Source organism: Lepisosteus platostomus, chromosome 3, assembly GCF_059453375.1.
Source record: "Lepisosteus platostomus isolate fLepPlt1 chromosome 3, fLepPlt1.hap1, whole genome shotgun sequence".
NCBI lineage: Eukaryota > Metazoa > Chordata > Actinopteri > Semionotiformes > Lepisosteidae > Lepisosteus > Lepisosteus platostomus.
The window spans coordinates 67,998,571-68,023,354 of record NC_142613.1 but is presented as its reverse complement, the minus strand read 5'-3'; the positions used below and the strand labels follow the sequence as shown (position 1 = coordinate 68,023,354).

The following is a 24,784-nucleotide window of genomic DNA, read 5'->3' as shown; positions in this document are numbered from 1 at the left end:
AGTATTGTATCTTATATCCAGCCAGACCCAACTGTGCTGGTTGGAAAAATGTTATATTAAGCCAGCGCTGAATCCAGGAAAGTGTGGGAGCTCATTTTCCCCCAGGTTTTCTTATTTTAATCTGAATAATTCTACTATAAACAACAAACCACTTGCACTCGCACCAGAAATGCTTTACCAAACATGCCTTGTGACATTCTGCAGTCAAATTCGTCTTCTGCCATTAACGGCTTTTCGTTCTGTGAGAGGAACATAAGGTTACTCACAAATTTAGAAACAATGAGAATATAAATAGCGCCAAATGTTTGTTCGGCTCCATCTGTCAGCGTAAGTTTAGATTTGTGTTTCCCCAATCACATGACTTCTAGCTAACACTTCCTGCAGCTTCCTGAGCTGTACCTAGCAGAAAGTAGACCTTGGGACGCAGGCCGAGGCCTGGACCAGACCGGCCAGCTCAAGCGGAGCTGAAATAAGCCACTGGAAACAGGATGTAAAAAGAGATCTAGTTAGTACATTTCCTCGGTACCGGGAATGCTCAAAGGGTAGTTTTCAAGACGGGAATGTTTTTATTTTCACAAATTTAGAACTTGGTTTGTGCAATCTGGTGCGAGTAGTTAACATAGAACTGTATTTTACTTTAGATGACCGGGATCGCCGTTACATACAGAATGATTGTGCCTCTTTCTGTGAGGAAAGAGAGACCCAGAATCTACCCATTTTGAAGATGAGAGTCTAGTTCCCCTGCTGTTCCCAAGCAGCTGTGTCAAATATTTAAAATGAGATGGTAATCATCTGATGTTGCTTCCCTGATAGATCATATTTGTCAACCTGCAGAATGTTCCCCTCACAGTTTTTTTTTCCTAGTGTTTAGAAACGAAAAGCCTTGAATTAAATGTGTGTTTGTGTTACTTTTGCTGTCACACACCTGTTTGTGTTATAACCCCATTGTATATTTTTGAGTTCCTAAATTTTTCCTTTTTTTTCCGCATTTCCTTTCCATAGCCTTATTTTCCCCATCATGTTTGTTATCTGCCAAGACAATACGTTGGCAGTTCCCATCATCCCTTGTCACGTCCATCAGTTAAAACGGGCTTTCCCAGGGATCAAAACAATGGACTAGTAAGTATTTGGAATTCTGAATGCATCACATCTAGAAGATATTTACCAATAATTACTATAAATTCTTAGGATAATGTAGGACATTAAAAACCAAATCTTTAGAACTCAGTGCTTTAGCTTATTTTTTTTAAATCAGGTGTGTTCTGCTTCTTGTATTATAGATAAATAATCTATAATATAATTATTATAGATAATGTAGCTTTGAACAACATTTTGATTGAAAGTGCAAACAGATACAGTTACAAAAATTGTTGGGAAAACGGTTGTTTCCTCATGTGGTCTTACTGGCTTCTGCGTTTATCCGCACCATGAAGTGAGAGTTCAGTAGTTTTAAAACTGGGTAAATGAGTCTCACTCTGCCAGCCTGATTAGAGGTTGCCTAGCAAAACTGAGAATAGTGCTGCCTGCATCATGTTCACACTCACTTCGCTGAATGCAGAAGGCCCCAGAGGAGATCTCGGCGTACAGACCTTCTAGGTTTTGATATGTCTTCGTGACATTGGATAAATGGCTTTCATAATCCAACAATTGATTGGTATCATTTGTAGAACCTGCCGTTCATTGTTCATAACCAGAGTCAGTGAAACCTGTCCTCCTGGCACTTACAAGTAATGATATTCTCTAAAAAACGGACTCAAGCTGGGAGCTGATTTGAACACGAGTGCCGTCGGGACGTACTGTAGGTGGACGCCCGAGTGTGTGTGCGCGCCAGGATCTGCTCCAGAACCTTTTTACTTTCGGCGTCTGGACACAAAGTGCAGCTGAAAAATGACATAATCGGTGGCATCCCATCTGCTTCATCAGACAAACTCGGGTGAGGTTGTTCAGTGAAGCATGGCTCTAGTCCCTTATGCTAATTCCTGGTAAGGGTCATGGCAGCCCAGAGCCTGTCCGGGAAGTACCGGGCGCGAGGTGGGATCACGCCCTGGATGGGGCACCAGTCGATCAGGCATAGTGAAAGCAAACCCAGTGCACCGAATCTTACGTTTTTGCACAGGTGTGAAACTACATAATTTCTACTTCATACTGCTGGTGAATATAGAAGCGATTTGAGTTATGTAAACAGGAAAACACCTTAATAATCATAGCTTTTCATCCTTTAGGGCATTAATAAAATAACTGTGACCTTTTTTTAATTCATAGAAGCCTAACAGGGATTCCTAGCTGTTTTTAACATGAAATTTATTTTAAAATTGGAATAAAAAAGCGGGTAGCTTTCAGGACATTTAAGTATTCTTACGATAAAAACGCACCACAACAAGAAACGAGGAGTCGGTGCTCTGTGAGCGTTGCCTTCCGTGGCTGTTGTTGAAATGTGAAGAAATAAACCCTGTAAAAAATTACCCTTGCTAATTATGTACGCTTTAGAAAACCTGCTGTTTTTCAGTTGTTTTTTTTTCCCTCTCATCCATGCTTTTTGTTGGCGGGTCTTTTCATTCGTCGTCGTGTCTGGCTCGTCACTGTACCCAAGAGCCTCCCCTTCTGTTTTTGTCAGGATGTTATCAAGGAGGATGCCGATGAAGGGCTTCCCTCCCCCACTGTCCCTTCAATGGTAACACAGTACAGACTGCGTGGTGTGGAGCAATAGCATCTCGTCGCTGCTTCAGATTGAGGGCACAGATTAACCCAGTCCATCACTGAGCGTCACTAACACGATGTCATCGGTTGACTCTGGATACACACTGACCTAGATAAGGGCTCAACTAATGGCTGTGGCTGTCCGTCTGCATACGGCGTTGCCATCAGTGTTTTTGATTCAGGACATTAAAGATAAACTAACATGCGTTTCAGTCATAGTGGAAGAGCCGAGTGTAACAATGCTACAGGCATGTCAGTGTCTGTCTTTTGTGCATGGAGAGACGTTGTCAGAAGTCATCAAGTCGTATGTGGTGTGGAAAAAGTTTCAGTGTGGCTTTATTCAAGAACCTACTTAAAGCGCAGTGTTTCCAAAATCTCACATCTTTTTTTTCCAGCTGCTCTATTTTAGCCTTTTTCACTTTATTTTCCCCATTTAGCTCTTACATCATTAACAAAGATACCTGCTTAGATATACATTGCTAAGGCCATGATCGTGCTTGCAAATGCCTTACAGATTGGTTTTGCTTATCAGTTGTCTTGTGATGCGTATAGAAATAACATTCTGAACTAGTTCAGTTGAAAGATACACTTCTTTTCAATTTATGTTTTTTTTTAAATGACCTCAGAATTAAGATTAGAAGCTCTGTTGCTTTTAACCTCACTCTTAAATTCTGAAAATTGTTAAAGGACAAAGGATTTTGGCTATTGTAAACTACATTATGATGAAATATCTTAATGTATGTAGTAAAGGACAGTTGTAAAATAATGGTTTGACTTGGATTTCGTACTAGGTTTTGTGGTAGTATTCTCAAAAGCCAAATCTTAAACTTCCCAGATTGCTCTTCTGTGCTCTTTTATACCTCCCATTCTGAATGAGCCATGACTACAGAGCCTGTGGTTTAAAATTCACTCTGCGTATTTAAGTGATTGTTAAACTATTTTTCCCCAGCTCTGAAATGAAGCTGGCAGTTTCCTGGGACAGAGTCACGTTTTATAGCTAAGAGTTCTAGTATTTACTGCTCTGTGCAGACCATGACTGACTAATGCTCTGCACTCCAACTTTATTTAATGCACTCCTGATTTGTGAGAAGTGTAATGCGACCATAGACATCAGAGGTCTTTAGCTAAACAGCAGTGCTCAGAAGACCTGCATTACTGAGAACTGAAGTCACTGTGCTTAAATTATATATGGCATTCTGCTGGAAATAATTAAAAAGGCAGACTTTGTCTTTAAACACTTGCTATTAGGTTGCTAAAAGGAAGATGTGTAATGTCTGCTGTCTATAGTTTAAAACGTAATTGTGTTGTGATGCAGGGCATTGATCTCTCTTTCAGAGGGATTATTATCGGTTCTGCTTTTACTGTTTTCAGAATGAACTAGGGCTTAACTGTTAGAGGAACACTTCCTTGTGAGTGTGTTCATTTCTTCAGTATACATTTTTTTTTATCTTACTGTATAAATATATTCTTATCAGTTTGGCTTTTGTTTTTTGGTGCTACATTTTTAAGTTCTTCCAAGAATGGAACTTCTCTTTTTTGTGTATATAAAGCATCAAGGCTCTTTTATTTGTATTTTTTTTAGCCAGCAGAGTTTCTGCTTTGTACAGATGCTTCACTGTTTTACAAGATAGGTGTTAATGTTTACTGGAGTGCCTCTGCACTAGTAACTTCTAGCACATATCCTAACACCCATCTGTAGATGTGCAGACAAAACAGCTGTATGTTTTCGGCGATTTATTTTTGTCTTTGCCTCAAGTGTTGCTCTGCTCTAGAATTGAGTTTTAGGACAGATAATCCAGATGTAAACCCACTCTCTGCTTTTCGCTTGACTATAGGGTTTCCCGAAATAATGTGCTGGAAATGTAGAAGTGTAACAGTTTAGCTTTTAGTGTGGCTGTGTTCTTGGTATCGTTTTCTGTGTGCTGACTTGTGCGGGGAACTCAGCCATTATGTGAAATGAGCAATAGTAGGTTCAGCGGCTCAGTAGTCCAATTTCCGTTCCCTGCCCCCACACGACAAAGATAAAGCCATGGAAATCATGTAAGTAAAGTATATGGAAATCATTGTTCTTCATCTGTTACACAGTTGTAATCCCTGAAATACTAGAATGCAAGAAACTTTTTACCTAATCAAAATCTGGGTTCTGTTTGTGTTTCTCCTGTTGAAAACTAATGCATGTCACCTATTTCTTCCCTTCTGTCTCTCCCTTTCTTCCCAAGCAGTTTAAATTGCAGTCTTTCAAACCGAAACAGGTACTGAATCCTTTGGGCTTGGCTAGCGCAAATTTGCTACCTCATCTTGCTTCCCTTGCAAACACTAAAGCTTACTAACGTGTTACAATGACTGACGCTTTTGACACGCTTCATGTAAGAATGGATTAGAACGCAGGACGCATGATTGTGTCACATGAGTAGGAATTAACATGTGCAAACTGCATGATTTACAGTTAGCTCTCATCCTATCACTTATTATCTCCTTAAATTCCTTTCATGCACATAAAAATATACATACAGGGGTTATCAAAATTATTCACGTCCCTTGGACTTTTTCCTTTTTGTTGTCTTTCAATATGGAATCATATGGACCTCAGTCCCCTCAAGAATCTGTGACCGGAGTTGAAAATTGCTGTTTACCAACTTTTCCCATCCAACCTGATGGAGTTTGAGCAATTTTACAAAGAAGAATGGGCAAAAAGTGCAGTGTCCAGATGGTCAAAGCTTGTAGAAACTTATCCAAGGAGACTCAGGGCTGTAATTTCCGCCAAACGTGCCTCTACCGGATATTGACCGAAAGGGGATGAATTCATTTACAATCAAATATTTTCTAGTTTATAAATATAATTCATTTAGGATGAGCTATAGAATGGTGTTATCAGTTTTCACATTCTAGAGTGTTTTGTGTTGTTCACTGGCAAAGAAATCAAATTCATACATTGTGATCCTATATTGTAACATCATAAAATGTAAAAATTCCAAGGGGGGTGAATACCTTTGATAGCCTTTGTGTGTGAGGACATGCAGCCAGATTCAAATACCCGTTTTGATGACAGATACGTATTATCAGCTGTGTTTAATTGCCATGCCTGAGGTTACATACACTAGCAGTAGCCTTTTCTCAATTGGCAGTGTTTGGAAGGCATTCAATAATACAGGTGTTTTCCATTGGAGGCCAGAGCTTAATGAAAGTCCCTATGTAAGTGAATATTATACCGAATAATCACTTCTACTATTATATTGTAAACTAGCCAGCAAATTAGCTAATTTTTTCTCTTAATAGTTCTGTGTTCTTTTAGCATGTTCTGCAGTATTCCCTTATGGCGGAGCGGTGGCTCTGTGACTAAGGATCTGCGCCTGTGGCTGGAAGGTTGCCGGTTTGTATCCTGCGGCCGGCAGAGGAATCCTACTCTGTTGGGCCCCTGAGCAAGGCCCTTAACCCCAACTGCTCCAGGGGTGTCGTATAAATGGCTGATCCTGCTATCTGACCCCAGGCATCTCTCCCTGTCTGTGTGTCTCATGCAGAGCAAGAAAATTTGTATATGAAAAGACAAATTCCTAATGCAAGAAATTGTATATGGCCAATGTAAAGTAAGAAGAAGTGGACCACTCAGTGTAGAGGTCCTAGCCATTCCTTTTACCATCTGCGCCTCTGGTTCCCAGCCCTGGTGCATGGGACCTCTGTCTTCTGTTTTTTTGTCCCATTTGTGTTCCTAATTGCTGTTTGATTGATTTCAATCTCAAATATTTAGATTTTTTTAGATTTTTAGATTTACCGTCCCCTCTTTAAAACAGGGAAATGGGTTTTGTAATTGGTGTCTGTGCTGTCCCAGTTTATACCTTGGCTTCCTTTAAGAAGCAGCCAGATGAGATCTTTGGATCAATAACCTACAAAACTACCACACAGCCCGGATGGGCTGCATGGGCCACCCGTAGATTCAAAAGTTCAAAAAAGTTTCAAAAGTGACCTTGTTTAGGTGTGTTACCGCAAACATGATCATTGTAAGTGTAGCACAAAAATCGCTTTTTCCACCAGTTTATGATCTTAAATTTATTACTTATTATTATTATTATTATTATTATTATTATTATTATTATTATTATTATTTGTGGATGTCCTATCCCTCAGGAATGAGGAAGCACACCCCCATAAGTTAAGGAGCGGCTGCTTGAACTTTTGTATACTGAAGCGATGTTTTTTTTTAAATCAGTCAGAACAAGTGAATAAAGGTTTAATGGTTTAAAAATCAGCTGGACTGAAAACCAGCAGAGACAGGGGTCCTCCAGAAAGGGGCTAGGATTAAGAGCCACGGATCTGTGCTGTATGAGAGCCGCCAATTCTAATGGAGTTCTGTGGTGGGATGAATGATAATAAGACTCTCTAACCTGTTGGTGGTTTTCACAGTCGAAATCAATGGATTTTTTTAAATGTTGGAATCTTCATTTGGTTCTATGAAATGAAAGGTGTGTGGATATTCCATGCGCTTATCTCTGTAAATTCTGCCTATTTGTACTATTGTGGTATGCTCACTTCCTAACTTCACTTTCTGTATAATTCAATACATTTGGAAAGTATTTTTTCTTTAAATTATTTTAGTGGGTATATATTTTGCTTTTCACGTGATCTGCACAGCGCATTACATTGATAAAGTATGGTAAAAGCACCGTATGTGCTTCTGACATTGAGTTAATGTATAACCATGGTAGATGTTTTAGGTAGAGCATATGTTTGCTGAAAAGCCTGAGTTACTAAACCAACTGAAGACATAACTTGTTCAGTGGTACGAGGTAAAGTTTGAGTGCATTAAATCTAGCGTATTAACTAAAACTTTTGAATCCCGTTGTGCTGCTTCTGAAACCTTTATCGTTTTCTTGAAGAAAAAACAAAACTCCAAATGGTTCTTATTTATGAATGATTACATCCCTAGCATTCTCTTGTGTTTCAAATTAACTTGCAGTGCTCCAGGCCTAGGTAATTAAGTTTATATTAAGGAAAGCTTGTAATTATCCTGTGCTTCTTTAAAAAAAAAAGTTTGGAGTGTGCCAGCTTTACACAGAGCTTGGCTTTCTTCTGGGTGCTGTTTTCGCCATGCTGAGCAGCAGTGTGTGAACTCAGGCTACACAGTTTTGCCTTTCTTTAATCCACTTTCATTACGCTATCATTTGCCATAGCTTATTGCCCATCAAGTGGCTAACTGATGCGCTATAGTGGAGATTTGCAATTGCAGCCAAGCACTCTGCATGCATAATCAAATTCAGTGTGCTTATGAAGCCCCCATTCTGAAAGAAGTTCTCGTTGCTCTCAATTCCAAGAAAGGCCAAATTCATTTTCTGGAAATCCGTGCTGCAAGGCAAGTGAAAATCGCTCACAGTCCTTCTTTGCCACACAGCAGCTTGTGATGAGAAAAGCATCAGCACTACACCATAAACATTTCACATGTCACAACAGCTTCTTGGTTCCTTATATGTTCTTTTAATAACTCAGTGGAAAGGGAGAGTGGGTTGCTTTCTTTGAATATCAATATACAAGGAAATATAATCCTGTTTTACTTTTTACTTTCCACTGTAAAATTTACCAAGACCTGGATTTTTTTTTTATTATTTCTGTCTAACAACAGGATTGATAGAATTTAGATTAAATGTTCCCAAGAAATGTTTAGGATTTTAGTGTATTATATTTTCTCTTAAGACAAATGAATGAAAAGTGTTTTTTTTATTTCAATTTGGAACAAAAAATATTTTAAACACTTGTTAAATTTAGTGCAGATGGATCTGATAATGTGTGGTTTTATCTCGAAGACTGACAGCTCTTATACGGTCTTAAGATATTTTCCTTAAAGATCATACCGATCAGATAACACAAAACACACTATGAAATTATTAAGTCAGGCCATGCTACTTCCAAGGTTAAAAGATTTTTGGGAAGAAATATAAATATAAATTTCTCTTACTTTTTAAAGGGATGTTTATTTGGGTGATATTTTGTATGCACTGGGATGTATACTGTCCTTTGATGAGATTCTTTCAGCTCCTTCCTTTTCCTTGCTATCAATCAAACTGTTTTGGTTTACAGATTTTATGACTTGTTTCAGATCTGACAATAAATTTTGTGACCCAAGTGACTCACTACTCCTGGTCTTAAAGACTCCAGCCACACAGGATTTTTGTCTGTCCTGATCTTTTGGAAATTTAGTTGTAGTAATTAATTGCTCAGAATTAGCAATTCTGAGCTAATTAAATTAGCAGAACCAATTAAAATTGTTTATGTATTTTGAGAAGTAAAAGTAATCTAAATACTCATTACCATAAGTATTGAAGTTCAAATTCCATTTGTCTGTATTCTTATTTCTTCCAGATTGGGTCGCTTTACTTATATTATAAGCAAAGATGTGTGATGGACTCATGGTTCTTACCATCCTGTGATTTAGCAACAGAGATCCCAGGATTTACTGTTTTTTGCATGCCTTATCAAAACAATAGGAAAAACATGCACTGTTGTAGTATTTTAATATTGCATTTTCAAAATATTAGCGTTTCAGAGTGGAGGATCTTGGAAATAACTTTCAAATCTATTTTGTCTCTGAATTTCCAGTCTTTGCTGTGATATAAAGTTACTTTGAAAGAACAGCTAAATGTTTCAGTTACTGTGCTATTAGTGAGAAACAATTTTCATCACAATGTCAGTGGTTTTCACTTGGGCAGTGTTGATAACAAAGAGCTTTGTTTGAGGCACGCATACCTGTTCTTATCATCAGAATACATTTGCGTATTTAATCTGGTGAGAACATGAGTCTCTTTCAGCCATTTGAATAAAGATTAAATGCGGTTAAGCATCAATGAAGGGCAGTGTTGTGCTGGATTGTGTGCTACGAAATAGTTGAAATATATATTATACTATAAGCAAATTGTTATGGAGATGTAATACATCAGCACAAGCACACCTGGTATGACACAAAAAGCATTTATTCTCCAAATGCCTGCTGTAGAGAATTAGTAACTTGAAAGCAAATAAGACGTTAATACATTAGAATTGTTATATGAGATTTTTCATTTTTGGAAAAATCACATTTTGCAAAGTGAATTTTATATAGTTCCATGTCTTTGTATTACCATATATGTAGACTGAGAGCCATTGAAAATACAATAGATGCTAGCAGTTCTAATACTAGTAATTATCTAACATGTCTGAGATTAACTTTTACTTTATATACCAAAAAGCTCATATTAGAAGTCGATCTCCCACGCATTTTAATACGGCAAGAACTAACTATTTTTCATACCTAACGTTGTTTGTGTTACGTTTGAATTAGATTTTTTCCTCACGACTAGTAGTAGTGCTCATCTTCCGATACTTTAGCTGTGAGAAACAACTCAGTGACTTCATTTTTAATTAATTGTGTTAAACAGGGCACTGGCTCTGTGGTGTCTGGAGCACCCATGGTTCTGCTTAGTTCCATGAACACGGATTCTGTCTGCGAGAGGATCAAACTTATAGAAGGGATTGACCAGAGCATGGTGCCTCAGTATACTGCCACTATCAAGAAGGTAAGACCACATATCCCCACTTAAAACATATCATTCTGTAGAACTCTGTTTTCTGTATAAGAACTACTTCTCCACATCAGGTACTTGTGGATTCCTGTGCCACATATAGTTGGTGTCTCCCATGTAATTTCATGCAGTTATTTTAAGAATGTATTGAAATTTTAAACTTCTACCAGAAGCACCATGTACCGAATGCTAATAAAGTTTGTTTTCCAGGTGTAATGAAGAAAAGCGATTCTCCTCTCTGGCCTGAATTCGTTATAGCACGGCCACGTTAATAACACACTAATAAGCACTGAGTTCTTGTGGTTCAGACACCTAGATGCATAAAGGCAAACCGGCCTAACCCAGTCTTGTGAATTCTTATTTGCAAAGCTTTTCAAAATAAGGAGTTCTTTTAAATGAACTCAGACACGGTAACCATGTGTGTAAATCTATAGACTGTTCTTCAAAGAGAAACTGAATTGCTGTCCTTCAAAAATTTTTACCTGAAACTCTGTCTTGTAACAGGCAAATGTGAATGGCCGGGTGCTCTCTCAGTGTAATTTAGATGAACTCAAGAAGGAAATGAGTATGAACTTCGGAGACTGGCAGCTTTTCAAAGGCACGGTAAGCTGAATTCACTTCTGCGTATTGCCATACTTCTGTATTACAAATACAAGCTCCTCTCCTTGGATCATATTTGTGGAAGCTGTAACGTCTTTAAAAGGTATTCGATTTTCTTCATTACAATCTGTCTGCGAGATTCAGCTCTGCTTAAGGTTTCAAATAAAGAACACATTAACATTGTTGTGCAGATTTCCATTTATATGCACACAAATGCACTTAGTGTAGCCAAAAGCGGCCAGCCATCTGGTTCAAAATGAATAAAAGACTGTGTGTTGGGGAAATTATTGTCCGAGAACAGCATCCAGTTGTAGGCATTTGAATAGAGTGAGTATTGTATAAAGCTATCTCTGCAAAAAACATACTCAGACCCTGGGATCTCTAACCTTTTGTCCCGGTGAGCCCCATTCATGATTCTCCAGTGATCCCCTACGGATATTGTTCAGTAGCTGTTATGTACCCAATTAAAGCAGTCTCCTGACAGTGCGTCAATGAGATTTGATCAGTAAATGTGATGGATTAGATTCTATAATGTTTCGTGTTTGCTGTTCACCTTGAGTTGTTGGGATCAGATTATTAACATAGTAATAAAATTTGAATCACGATTTACTAGGTGACAAGTTTATGCATAGATCCGGCGTCTGTATACTTCTCGAGGGCACCGAGTATTTGGACAGGTTAATTCCACACTGAGGGGCAGAAAGAAAAGAAAAATCCCAGCCTTTTGGCGGTGTGGCCGGATGAAGGATTGAGCAGGAATATGAGGTAGAGGGGTGGGTAGGGAGGACAAAAGGAAGAACTTGAGAATGAGTACAGGAGGGGAGAAGGGGAGTGCACAGATATCGGGGAGACTAATTCCAGGGTAAGTGTGAAAGGCTCAGATCTGTAAATGACAGATTTTGAAAAGAACAATTGATCATTGAGAGTTATGGGGATGTGTGAACCTAGATTATAAATAATTTGGGCTTCTGATGTCTGTAACGATCAGGCAGGAATCCTGGAACCTCTGTACTTCCAGGACTGAGATAGAAAGGTCAGTGTAATCTTGTCTAGTATAGGTAGATTCAACTTCCTGTCTGCTTGGAGAGATCTTCCAGCCCCACGATCCTTTTCCTGTAACTCCAAAGTAAATGGCTGGGCACTTTTGGGGAGAGAAGAAATCAGAAGGTTGTTCAGCAACCTCTTCCGAGTGATCTTGCAATTCCCCGAGAGGCCAGGCATGTGTGCACCTGGGTATGGATTTGCAGCTGATACAGTGGCTCCTGGCACAACGCAGAGCGCTGGCGTGGACGACGACTGTGGACAGCTACGGGGCCTGCTGGACAGGAAGGCCATGTACTGTACACTAGGGGGACAGCTGTCCGAGAAGGCTGGGGACTGGGGAAGCGCAGGTGGAATGTGATTCTGGATGTGAAGAAAGTGCCACAGTTGAACTGCTGGGTATTTTCAGTGTGGCATTTACAACTTCCTGCACTTCTCACTCAGCTTGCTGTGTATGTTTTAAATTGTCATTGTGTGTAAGATGTCTTAGGCTTCCCACAATAGTGTTTTTCTCACAACACGCAATTGCAGCAGTCAAATAAATAGCATCCCGTCAATTAAATAGCATTTGTTCTATATTTTGCACTGAAAGGGCACTTCCAAATGAGTACTAACATTACTGTACTTTAGTAGCTGTTGCATTGATAACTGCAGTGCTGACTGTAGCGGCTCTTCTTTCTAGGCGGTTTTTTGAACGGTAAAATGTGAAGGAGAACGAATTTGTTCACATATCCCATGCCACATGTTTTGGTACATTACTCCAGGGGGTGAAATAGGCTGTATAAAAAGGCCCTGACAGACATCCAGAGAATCACACTAAAGCCGATTCATCCTCAAGGTCAATCCTCAGCCCCTGTGATGTTCCTTCATCCTCTTCCCACGCCCGCGCAGGTAATGGAGTTGCGCCACCTGGAGAGCCAGATAATCCATGAAGATGCCCGGGCGGTCAGCGAGCAAGGAAGCAGCGTGGTGGGGCACGGCGAGCCGGCCAGGCGGCAGGCTCCGAGCTCCGAGAGTGCGGGCAACCCCGACGGCTCCCTCATGTACAACCTGAACTTCAGCTTTGAGGAGCTCAGCACCATAGGGCTGGATGAGCCGACCCGCCAGAGCCACCCCTCCTGGACGGTTTGTACTGCTGCCTGCGGTCATTCACACAGCTGGTCGGGATGGCCTATGTTTCGCAGCACCCTGTTGTGGAACTTACTTTATTATCATCTACTGTAAAATAATGGATAGTTTATTAAGTCATTTATCAATGAGATGTTTTTTATTTCCTATTCTGATAATAGCGATATTGTATATCTAGGATCTTTATGCTCGGGTCTTACAATTATTCACAGTGCGAATTGGAATATGAGATAATTCAGTGCTTGAGGCCACAAAGCTCCTGGTTTGATCCTTGTGTTATTCTGTGCTTGTTGCAAATTCTGTTTGTACTCTGTTCTTTCGATGAGAGGCTCTCGACAGTGACTTTATAGCATTAGTTACTGATCAGATACTGGTGCAGTTGTACTCCAATCTGAATTTTAATTAACTTATTGGCAAAATAGCAGCATTGTTTCTTAAGATAAAATGAATTAAGACAATAGAAGGAGAACATGATTTTAAGGAGTGGGAAGTTTTAGATTTATCTTAGGTACAGAAAGAAACTTTTAGAAATAACAGCTCCTGTTTCAAATATCTGATGTTTTATCAAACACATTCTTACTGAAGAAGAGCACTGTTCATCAAGAGACAGTGACTTGAGGTGCATTGATAAAGGAGCAAAGTGCATGCATGCTACAGTACATAAAGTAAATACTATTTCTAGCTCCAACTTTACTCTATTGAGCTGAGAGAAGGATAACCGTCTTCAAAGCCTTGGGTGAAACATGAGCATTTTTCCTTTTTTTTCCCACTACCACAAGACCTTCATTACCACAACCCTTAGTGGTTTTAGAATATATATCAAAATCAAAGGCTAAAATAATCAAATGGACACAATTAAGGTTTTTCAAGGTGTTCTGAAATTTGTTTACCTTGCATGAAGACACCAAAGAGTCTAAAGATTTAATATCTGAATATGGGCTTACAGAGAAAAAAAAAGTTGGCATTCATTTTGGCTGAGCAGGTGCTTCCAGTGTGATCTTCGACCTTGGTTCTGCATGACTGTAATCTTTGTAAAAAGAAGCTTGTGAATGCTGTGGGCTACAACAAAAATATAATGCCATCTCGCTAGAAAATAAATAGAGAACCACTCAGAACCTGGAATCAGTACAGTAAGAGTCTGAGAGACACTGGGAAGGGCTATTTCTCACTCGTGATGCTATAGCTGGACTTCCGTCTGTTTTTAGCCCTGTAATTTGGGTATCTGACTACTAGTTTTGCCTCTGGCATCGTCCTCTTCTGTTCACTACTGGGGGACTGATTCAGGTCTCTGGCTTCTATTGCAAGAGTGCCGTTGTAAGAACCGTTGTAATGGTTATGGAACTTAGTTCTGTTGTTTTACAGCTTCATTCAGAACATTAAATAGACACCATTTAGACAACTGAAGACGCATCAATGATAAGGCAGCCACCGGGGAATAGTGAAATAAATTCTGTTGTATTTGAACTGAATGATAAAAGGTTAGTGGTGTGTGTCGTTTATTCCTATTCCTAACACCTTTTCGACAAATCAAGATATGCTTCCAAATATGGAATAATGAGAGAGGATGAAAGAGGAAAATATATCTGCAATGAATCGATTAATTGTAGTAGAAGACATAGAAAAAGCATTTCTAGGGTGTGTTCATTAGTTAGAGTTAGCTCAGTCAGTACAGGCAGTCATTCAGAGTGCAGGTTAACTCCCGTGTTCTGCATCACCAATCAGAGTTCAGCTTAAGAACATAAAAAACATAAGAGAGGCTGCAGATGAGAAGAGACCAGACATTTAGACCACCTGGCCCGTTAGTAGCTTATTGATCCCAGAATCTCATCCGGCCTTTCTTTGAAGGAATCCAAGGTATCAGCTTCAACCACATGGCTGGTTAGTTTTTTTTTTTTTACCCCATACTCCCACAAAGCTTTGGGTTAAGAAGCACATCCTGTTCTTGGCGCGTGTCACTGGCCGAGTGTGACTGTGCTTCCCAAAGGGGCAGTGAATGATTGACCAAGCACTGGCACAGCTGGGGGGGTAGCTGGGCTTCAGCCGACCAGGGTATGATGTGCCTGTAAACTTGGTATGTTGTCAGTGAGAGCTACTGGATAGCCAGTTAAGGCTGTGCCCTTGCAGGCACTGTTAGATTTGCAGTGAGAGAAATTGTTGCTGGCTTTGATGAAGTGGATGTTTCTGACGAAACTCTGCACGGCTGTCTTCCCCGTGTTGGTAAGTTAGTTAACAAGTGACGACTCAGGTTTGGAAGAGAAATGATTTGCTATGCAAAATTTTAAGAAAATCTTATGTTATTCATGCTCATTATTGTTTCTTCTCCGATCTTGTTTCTCTTCAGGCGGCCACACACAGGACTCCAAGCATGTCCAGCCTGAATTCCCAGGAATCTTCTAATGACATCTGCAAACTAACAGACAAGCAACAGGCAGAATACAGAGATGCCTACAGGGAGTATATAGCACAGATGGCCCAGCTTGAAGTAGGAAACAGCACTGGAGAGAAGCCAGTGCAGCCCCACCCTGGCCAGTTCATGCAGAGCAACCCCCTGCACTCAGTCCCAGAAGACAAAGGTAAGGAAGGCGAGCAGGATGGCAGGAAGCCCTTTGCCAAAAGAGGTGGTGGCAAGTCCTCTGACATGGTGGACTATACCTCCTCCACTATCTCTACAGCAGACGCCTCCCCCCTGGACCCCATCACAGAGGAAGACGAGAAGCCAGACCACGGCGCCTCCAAGCTGCTCCTGGGGAGGAAGTTGTCATCTGAGAGGGTCAGCCTCTTCCAGGGTGCCGACCTGAAGCTCAAGGGCACCAGCCTGCGCTACCAGAAGCTGACCAGTGACGAAGATGAGTCGGGCACAGAGGAATCGGACAACACTCCGCTCCTCAAAGACGGAAAAGAGAAGAAGCCGGACGCTAAGGCCGCCGACAACAGCCCGGAAGGGAGCAGGCCCTTGGCCAAGGGGAAGGAGTATCTGTCCGATGCCATGCTGGATAAGAAGGACTCCTCTGACTCCGGAGTGAGGTCCAATGAGAGCTCCCCCAACCACTCCCTGCACGATGAGGAGGCGGATCTGTCCCAGCTGGAGAAGGCCAACCTGATTGAGCTGGATGAGGACACCCTGGCCAGGAAGAGGGGCCTACCGCGCAGCCTGAGCGGCCTGCAGGACCCCGCCATTGCCCGCATGTCCATCTGCTCCGAAGATAAGAAGAGCCCCTCCGAATGCAGCCTGATCGCCAGCAGCCCAGAGGAGAGCTGGCCCTCCTCGAAGGTCTACAACCTCAACCGCACCCCCAGCAACACCACCCTCAACAACAACAGCAACGCGCCCGCCAACCGCCGGCAGGCCACGGAGGAGCCCGAGGCCACGCGGCGCGACTCCAGGCACCTGGAGAACAGCATCTCCTCGGTGATCATCACGCCCGGCTCCAGCACCAACCCCGCCGCGGTGCAGAACGAGAACCTGAGAGGGATCCACCTCAAGAGGGGCTTGAACGCCGGCTACGCCCGGCACTCCAAGGATGGCGCCGCTCCAGAGCTGCACACCGTCGCCTCGGCCGACACCGTCAGTTTTGGGGAGGAGCGGGAGAGCATCCTGTGAAGGGTGTTACCCTAGGGGCCCTGGGGGCTCACGGATGCAGATAGATGTTTGGTATTGTCTGTGGTGTCTGTAGAACGTGTTAATCCATCCCGGGTCGTATATTCAAGACAACGTCACTTCCAATGCGCTGCCCTTGCTACAGGCCAAGCAGTCTCCCGTTCGGTTAATCAGAACAAGAGCATATTCCGTGCACGAGGCCTGTTAAATTGAAGTCTACCTGGCAAGTTTCAAGTGCAAATTACTGTACCAAGCCAGTCCTGGCCGCTAGTAAAACGAGAACACAGCCTGATGGTCTGGTCCTCAGAAAAAGACTTCACTTCTTTAGACCTATAAATGTGACGTAATTCATAATGTGCTTGCGTACATCTGTTCATTTCTCTGCCCTGCTTGTGAAGTGGCAAAGAAAATTGTGGAGTGACTAATGTTATTTGAAATTGCCAGTGGAACTGGAGAGTAAACCAATATTTAGAAATTGTCATTGTGTCTAGTGTAACCTGCATGGTGATGTGCTTATTCATGTCTGGTAATTTAAATAGGGCTGCTGATTGATTAACTCCATGTTAGATGAACTGCTGCATTTCAATTCAGATTTTTGCCTGACCTTGTGACTTTCACAAAATGCCTCAGCCCTTGAATGATGATGAAAATTGCGAAAGACTGACTTCTTCCAAAAACCATAGCACGTCCACGACTGCATGCCATATTTGAATGCCAGATGTTATAGATGTAGTGCTGCGGTGGTAAAAAAAAAAAAAAACATTTCGTAAGATGACTTGTGATACTGTTAATGTCAACAGAACTTCAGTTTCCAGCCTCTAGCTGTGTAGACTTTAGGACAGCGCGTTTCTTGTGTTGTAAGAATGCCAGTGTTCATTGTTTTGAAATTCCAATCTATCAGTGGTGCTGGAACTTGTAAGTACAGTAAATCGTGGTTTTAAAAGTGTTGATCGTTCTAGAGGTGACAAACTGTGTAGCATGTACTCTATACTTAAATTGTGCTGTGGCCTGGTTAGAGGTCTGTTCCTGTATTTCTGGAGTATATTTGAAGATGTATGGCAAATAAATGTCTGATGTGTCAATATTTTTTTCCCATTGTTTTCTGGCGGGGGGGTTAACCCACATCACATAGACGATCATGTCTGCAGACATGCTTCAGGAACTTCAGTGATCATTTGAAGATCAGAGGTTTTAAGTGAACCTTAATGTGAATAAGTGTAAATTAGGCATACAATATGGCCCGTGTTGACACATTTATTGATTTGTTATCCAGAAGAACCTTTTGATTCTTGTCTCGCTTTGTTTACATTTTCCAAAAAGAAGATACATTTTTATCACAAAGAGACTTCTGAGACGCAAGCACCTGTTCGTGTCCACCTTGAAGCATGTTTGTGGTGAATGAACTTGCTTTTCCAAATTGCTATGTCCATCTTTCATCTGCTAAAGAATGGAAGCAGGGTTTCCGCAAAATATATTAAGTGTTTTTAAATGCTGGTACAAACTCTTTGAACATGTTCAGATTGTGCTTTTTTTAAATAGAACTGCAAACCTCATTCTCACCGTCAGTTTTGGAGAACATGCATACCGTACATGTTTGTTTTGTGATTTAATTGAGGATAGTGTTCACCAGTGAGTAGCGTTTAAAAGATCTTTAGGAAGAATGTCTATCATGGATATTTTCAGCAGCAACAGTTTATTGTGACCGCCATATCATACGGCAGCGAGATTAAAGTGTAGTGCAGCTTGTCAGGAGTGTGACAACGACGGCGTAGCTGAAGGTTCGTACAGAATGACCCTGGAGCTCACAATAGTGTGTTCAGTATGTTCTGCCCTGTCAAAAAAACATTTTAAAACAAGTCTGCATTATCTAAACGTTCTTCCATTGTAGGCGATTCAGAGGTCACGCCTGCAGACTGCTACACGAAGGGCTATTTCATTCAAGTCGGAATAGACGATTGATTCAGGTTAATAGTACTCGTATCCTTTACGATTGCAGAACGTACATAAAGGCCAGTGTTTCTTAGGTTTATTAGTATCTAACCAAATTGCTCAATAAATTAGGTTCTTCATAGAATCTTTGAAGAAAAAAAACTTTCAATAGAACATTGGCTGATGTTGACAGTAAAATGCGCAACAGAATTGAGGATTTAACAGTGTTTGAAAGAAATATTGCTTCCGGGATTTCCCTCATCCCGTATTAAATAGTTCATGTTTTGCCGAAATAGACAGTTCGTAAAAAAAGTATGGAAAAATTTATATATAGGAATATACAAGAGATGAAATACCGATGGGAATGAAGGACATTTTTCTTAACGTTTCCGTGCCTCATCAAGTACGACTTCAGTACAGGTTAAACCGCATAATGACACGGTGATGGATATTAACCTCTAATTGGGGAGGGTGTTTTAAAAGCAAAAACAAATCACCTCTGGCTTTTAGGATTTGCGTTTTTTCAGTCAACTTGAATTTGCAATAGTCAGTAGTTAGGAGTGGATTTGCAATCTCATTTCTTTAAAATCTGCATTTCGGCCATTCTTTTAACCTCTCGCCTTCAACGGGGTTCGAGATTGTGCTGTAATTTGCAATTTTACAAGTGAAGCACAAGAACATAAAGAGTGATGACGAAGGCGTATTCGAGACAGTTGACTTCTGAGGCGATCTCCCCGCAGAAACGGAAATTTAGGGCTGGTTTAATGCCAGAGGCAACAGTACAGAACGGGGGCAGGGGGGCAGATCTTTTTGATAGCTACAGCTGAAGTAATCAGTGAGGCCCCCCTTCTGGATTTTTCCACGACTATGCTCTAAACGTACTTCTCCCCGGTTACTGTAGTATTATTTTAAGACGACGTGTATTGCTAATCAGTCAAAACCGCTTTCAAGGCTTGACACCTATCGTGTAGTGCCGATTAACATACTTCACGTAGAGGATGATGAACTTGTCGCCGTTTACAACTAACCATGATGCGGAATCATTTCGCATAATGCACTATTACGCCTCGCAAATCGTTAAATTCACTCTGGTGGTAAATTACTGTCCTCACTCGCTGGAGAAACGATGTTCTAGTCTTACAGTATAGAGACTCATTGCTGGCGGTTAACTACAACTCTAAATGCCGAGAGTTTGAATTTTACAGACGAAATGCCCCCGCTGGCGATGTGATCAGATAATCATAGAAATATATGTCAGCAACATATCCAAGCGCTATGCAAGTAGAAAGAGAAAGGCGTTGATGTAATGACATTTTCAAAAGCTGCAGAAGAACCTGCGGTTTGTAGCCAAAAAATAAAGGAAATGTCGCGATGGCACTCTAGGTGAGCAAGAACTAGTTACCAGCTGTGGGATGAGAAGACCATACAGTGATTTATCTGTGCCGCTCAGCACAGTACGGCGCTGTTGCACGCGAGAGTCTTACTTTCCTTTTGTTTTGTTTGTTTTTTTCCAGTAAAATGTCTCCATACCTACTGCACGCCACCCGCAGCACCTTCATTTAAAACCCTGGAGACGAGCTCAGTTTCCATTTCCCACGGGTACTTTCTATACTTGAAGTCACCCATTAATCACACGACACTCTTCGCAATAATAAAAAAGCGATAGGGGGCGTGCGTGCTACTCCCACAAAGCTGTATCAGTTAAGGAATGCACATTTTCAGTTTTGTCTTCGTTAGCACGGCCGCTGAAAGACCAATATATAAGTGAATCTTCTCGCATCATTTCATAGTTCTGTCTCTCTTTGAAGAAAATAAAATATAAACCTTAAATAACATGAAAACATTAATTAAAATACATTATAAACACCCTTCCCCCCAGTCAAAAACCGCTTTATTGCACTTTTACACCTAAGTCTGGTTAAAACACCAAGAGTAGGTCCTACTATTTTACGTTAGATTTAATCAAGTTTACCGTTTTACATACGACGTATTGTGTGAGGTGTAAAGAATATCCTCAGGTATGGGCGTGGACGTTACAGGAAGGTGGGCCCGGGAATTTGTTTAGATCAGTCTCACCTCATTTGTAAATAACAGTCCCAAGATGAGGGCTCCTTCCCCCCCCCAGCTGTTTCCCTTCTAATTGGTTAATTATTGTTCCGACTCGATGCTCATGAAGAGCATCTGTGTGTTACCAGCAAGGGGGCGCTCTTTGCCACTTTATTGGGACTTTAGACATATAAACGTTGCATAGGAGTATTATACGGATACTATGATCAGTACCAGTCCCGACAGAAGCTATATACCGATAGATGCACATTTTGAAATTCAATTTTATATTAATTCGGTGTGCTGTGCATGATGTTACTTTCTCCCGGATTTAAAGGAAAGTTTACTTTTTTATGCAACAAAAAAATCGAACTTCTGAACTGGATTCCCCCCATCTGTCTCGCGTCTGATGACCAGACCAGTTTACCCGGATTTTACTTTTATGTTGATGCTCACCGTTCGTTCACTGCGCTCAGCACATCCCTCTCGGCTTAAATACCAGTTTTCGCTTCGCCGGTCGGTCGGTGTAGTGTTTATGAGTAACCAGTAGCTGCTCTCCCCGAGTCAAAAGTACTTCTCCGGGCTGCGTGTCAAGGGCAGGGAAGGGCAGTCCTCGTAGCGCCTTCCAAACACCTGCTTAACTCAGGTGAAAGTTGCTGCACACGGCGAGACCAAGTCGGCTCGCACTTCACAGTAAAAGTCCCCATTGAAGAGGTCCCGCTTGCTGAACTGATTTACTGTAATGAGCATTTTTTCACTACGACGTTTCGTCTGGCCAAGAAAGAGCAGCCGTACGAATCAGAATGAAAAAACAAACAAACTCATTAAAGAGGAATGGGATTTGAGCTACGAGATGCACACTTTTTTAAATAATGATTTGTCGGGCCAGCGGGTAATTAATGCGAAGGAACCCAGGACAAGTTTATCTATCAGATAAACCACAGGTTAATCCTTGGAAGATGGGTATATTTCTAGAGCTCGTTACACAGGAAACATTTCCCAAATCATCACATGATATATTTAAAAATGTGTTAAAAAACATACGTCACTTATTTTGGGAGTGGGCGCTGGGGGGCATTTTTACAGCTGTTTGAAACGTGTATTACAAGTGAACAATTCTTCACGATAAAAGCATCACCACAGATTGTACCAGTCCTGAGAAATACACCCGTCCAGAAGTTCAGGGAGACGTTCAAATAAAGCATTTGATTTATTTTGTATAAAAGGTACAATTTACAATATTACTTTTATAAAAAGTTTCAGCATAATTAAGTACAGCATTACATTGTCTGCAGAAATGTACAATCTCTGCAACTATACAAGTTAAACTCCAATCAGAGTGCACAAGATTTCACTCACACCTTTTTTTTTTTACAACGTCCAGTCCTCTTCACGTGCCAAAAAAGTAACACTTCTGACAAGACAGACTAAACTTTATAAAGCAACTAACCCAAGTTGTCTTCTAGTCACGCTCCACCTTTGCAAAAAAAGGCAAAGACTTGTTACGGGTGATAGGCGATTATATTCTTCTTATTTCTTCCGGCTCCCACTGTTGGGAATATTATAACGAGCCTTCCGTTTGAAGAAAGGACCAAAAAAAAAGTCTTTCGATAAATATGAATGTCCGAAGAGATAACACATCACATACATCGTCCTTTTTTTAAAAAAAAACAAACAAAAACAAAACAAAGTCTTTCTCGATTTCATAAAAAGAATCCAAACTGGGGAGGGACGTGTGTGGGGAGGGAGAAAAATCTGTTCCCGGGTCCCATTTATTTTTGTGTCAAAACCAAACACCTGCAAAAGATTGAGAAAGAGAGGCGTGTTTAGAAAAATGCAAACAAGGCAAGAGATCCGGACAGACTGGCGCCAGAGAGGAAGTCGCAGTTTTAACATTTAACCAAACACTCAAATACTGGGCAAACCCTGGAGTCCAGATGTACACACAGTCGTACAGTCGGGCTGCACATCCTAAGAAGTTCTCACTACAAATCTGGGAATGGATCTAGTTAATTGCAGTACTGTTGGCGCCTGCTTACTGTTTGCAGCAATTATGGGCAGACATCTAGCAGCCCGTATTACCACAATTCCCAGCATGAGTGGAACTATGTCAAAAGATCTTTGACTTATAACAGATAAGGCTAAGACAGCAGCTTTGCTTCAGTTTGGGTTATTTCAAATACCGTTAATCTCAAGCAAATACTGCACATCATTGATTTATAGGGAAATTATATGATTTGTGACAGTACACGACTTTAAGGTAGACCACCCCCCCACCCCGAACACACAGTGATCTTACTCCCGGGGCAAAATTCACAACCTCTTTTGAAAGAAGAAAAAACGAATGATGTATTCAGAGAAGCACGTACCAGTTTAGCGAAAGAGCGTCTTGCTGTCATCTCTCATTAATTCTGTTGGAAACTCGGCCGACTGCAAACAAACAACACATTTTAGCACCCTCGCAAAACACAACGGCACATGGGTTTTACAGAATACATTTCCATTAAGCCTAACAAAGGCCACTGTACATCAGCTGCTGAGGACATTTAATTTACACGGTACGAGAACGAAGCTGCTTCTCGTGTGTTTTTTTTTCTTACCGTCGTACTGATCTGCACAAGAACTACGCTGTTACTGGGATTAGGCGTTAAAAAAGGCACAGGTGGTAGCTTCACAGTCGCTTTTCCTGCGACAAAAACAATAAGAGTGTGCGAGCGGTTCTGCAGTTTTACCTGTAAGGAGAGAATGCCGATGTCCGTGTTGAGGGTGGTTAAGGGAGTCCTGGATGTCGCTTGCCCCGGTCGCTGATGATGGAGGCTGCTTATAGCGGAATGAGAGTCCAGGGCGATCTGTAGGTCCAGGATGTAATCAATGACATGCTGCAGGATTTCCATCTTGCTCACCTTCTTGTTCTGCGGGATGCTGGGGACGAGTTCCTTCAGTTTGGAGTAGCAGTCGTTCATGTTGTACAGCAGACTCAAAGGATCATCCACCGGGGTCTTGCTTCGGGAGATCCCGAGACCGTGCTCAGACAAACCGGCGCTGTTTTTCCTGAAGGACCTCGCGGGGCTTATTGCTTTCATGTTTCTTCACTTCGGAGCCGTCGGTCAGTACGCTGCACTAAAACAGGGAGAGGGGGGGCAAACCGCTGCCTTCCTCGAGTTGCTACCGCCTGTTCTCTAGCGCACGGACTGAAGCGGCGAGCTGTCACGGCTGTTTTATACGGCTCCGAGCTGGGCCTGCCTGAGCGCCTCACCACTGAGCGGCATTGGCTGGGAGGGCGACGTCGCTCACCGGTCGAGCGCCACTCCATAGGGTGAGCGGCAGCTTGCCCCACTCCCACGTCTTCCGCGTTCTTAACCAGTGAAAGCTTTTACTAGAGGTGGTCCCGAGAAAGTGCTACAGCTCCGCAGGGTAATTTTGGAAAATTGAGCCTTTACCTGTTTCTGATAAAGGGAATTAATGAATTGCGTGAGGAGATTGTCAGATCAACGCCACCGTTTGTGGTTTTTAACGAACATATGCCACCCCCTCGTACCTAATTTGTTAAGGCATAATTTTTCATTTTATTTTTTTTTTGTAGAGGGAAATGGAACACACGTTTGATATATATGTTATGTGTATGAATGTTTGCATCGTGATCCAATAGTGTTTTGTGGTGTTTTTTTTTACCGGGCCCCGTTGTGAAACGATTCGCAGATAAACACGCATAAATCATTAAACAGAAATGCACATTCCTGGAACACGTTTTCTTTGCGAGCAATCTTTTCGAGAAAGCCCCTCGAGAAAACCGTGAAGACTTAACTCCCAAGAGAATGGGAGTTAAGTGGAGAGAGAACCGAGGGGTGTGATTAATGTAAAACAAGTGTTTGTAAGGAAATGTACGCATTCATTCATATTTTATTTACACTTCCGGATGGACACCAACTGACTGAAAAACTAAGAAAAAAACAATGCACAAAAATACAATATTTTCTTGCTTTCTCTGGTATTTTTCTAGATTGAAAAATACAACACAATTAAAGAGCAGGGGTGAAAAAAATAGTCAAGGTTTTCTCACAAGTTAGGTCTTGCGGTCATTTGCCGTGAGAGTGTATTGGACATACTTTTCCAGACTAGTCTTTCAAACAAGGGCAATGACCTTTTGAACCCACGTCGTGGCATTGTATATTTTAATCTCAGTTTTTCTCTCCCAAGAACT

The 24,784-nt window shown here is 41.4% G+C and overlaps 2 protein-coding genes across 12 annotated transcripts in view; one reads left to right on the top strand and one right to left on the bottom strand.

Moving 5' to 3' along the window:
- Positions 1-17,690, top strand: part of kidins220b (kinase D-interacting substrate 220b) — a 69,534-nt gene extending 51,844 nt beyond the window's left edge. For 3 of the 11 annotated variants that reach the window (XM_088626555.1, XM_088626557.1, XM_088626556.1), the window contains exons 25-31: positions 1,003-1,119; positions 2,615-2,671; positions 4,917-4,949; positions 10,098-10,235; positions 10,746-10,844; positions 12,774-13,007; positions 15,352-17,690. In XM_088626555.1, the coding sequence (XP_088482681.1) occupies positions 1,003-1,119; positions 2,615-2,671; positions 4,917-4,949; positions 10,098-10,235; positions 10,746-10,844; positions 12,774-13,007; positions 15,352-16,611 (1,938 nt within the window). In that variant the 3' untranslated portion in view covers positions 16,612-17,690. The remainder of the gene's footprint in view (positions 1-1,002; positions 1,120-2,614; positions 2,672-4,916; positions 4,950-10,097; positions 10,236-10,745; positions 10,845-12,773; positions 13,008-15,351) is intronic. The other 8 variants (XM_088626565.1, XM_088626564.1, XM_088626558.1 and 5 more) reach the window with 8 other exon arrangements.
- A 4,080-nt stretch (positions 17,691-21,770) lies between these two features.
- LOC148675327 (DNA-binding protein inhibitor ID-2-like) lies at positions 21,771-23,793 on the bottom strand. Its single transcript, XM_088626554.1, has 3 exons — positions 23,316-23,793; positions 22,953-23,013; positions 21,771-22,380 (listed from the first exon to the last, which is right to left on the bottom strand). Exons 1-2 carry the CDS (start codon positions 23,664-23,666, stop codon positions 22,957-22,959), a joined length of 408 nt encoding a protein of 135 aa, XP_088482680.1. The 5' UTR covers positions 23,667-23,793; the 3' UTR covers positions 21,771-22,380; positions 22,953-22,956.
- Between the last annotated feature and the right edge of the window lie 991 nt (positions 23,794-24,784).

Coding starts and splice junctions, on each gene's coding strand:
- LOC148675327 (XM_088626554.1), bottom strand. CDS start 23,666: ATGAAAGCAATAAGCCCCGCGAGGTCCTTCAGGAAAAACAGCGCCGGT. Junction 23,014..23,315: donor TCGGCATTCTCTCCTTACAG/GTAAAACTGCAG, acceptor GTTTGTTTGCAG/TCGGCCGAGTTTCCAACAGA.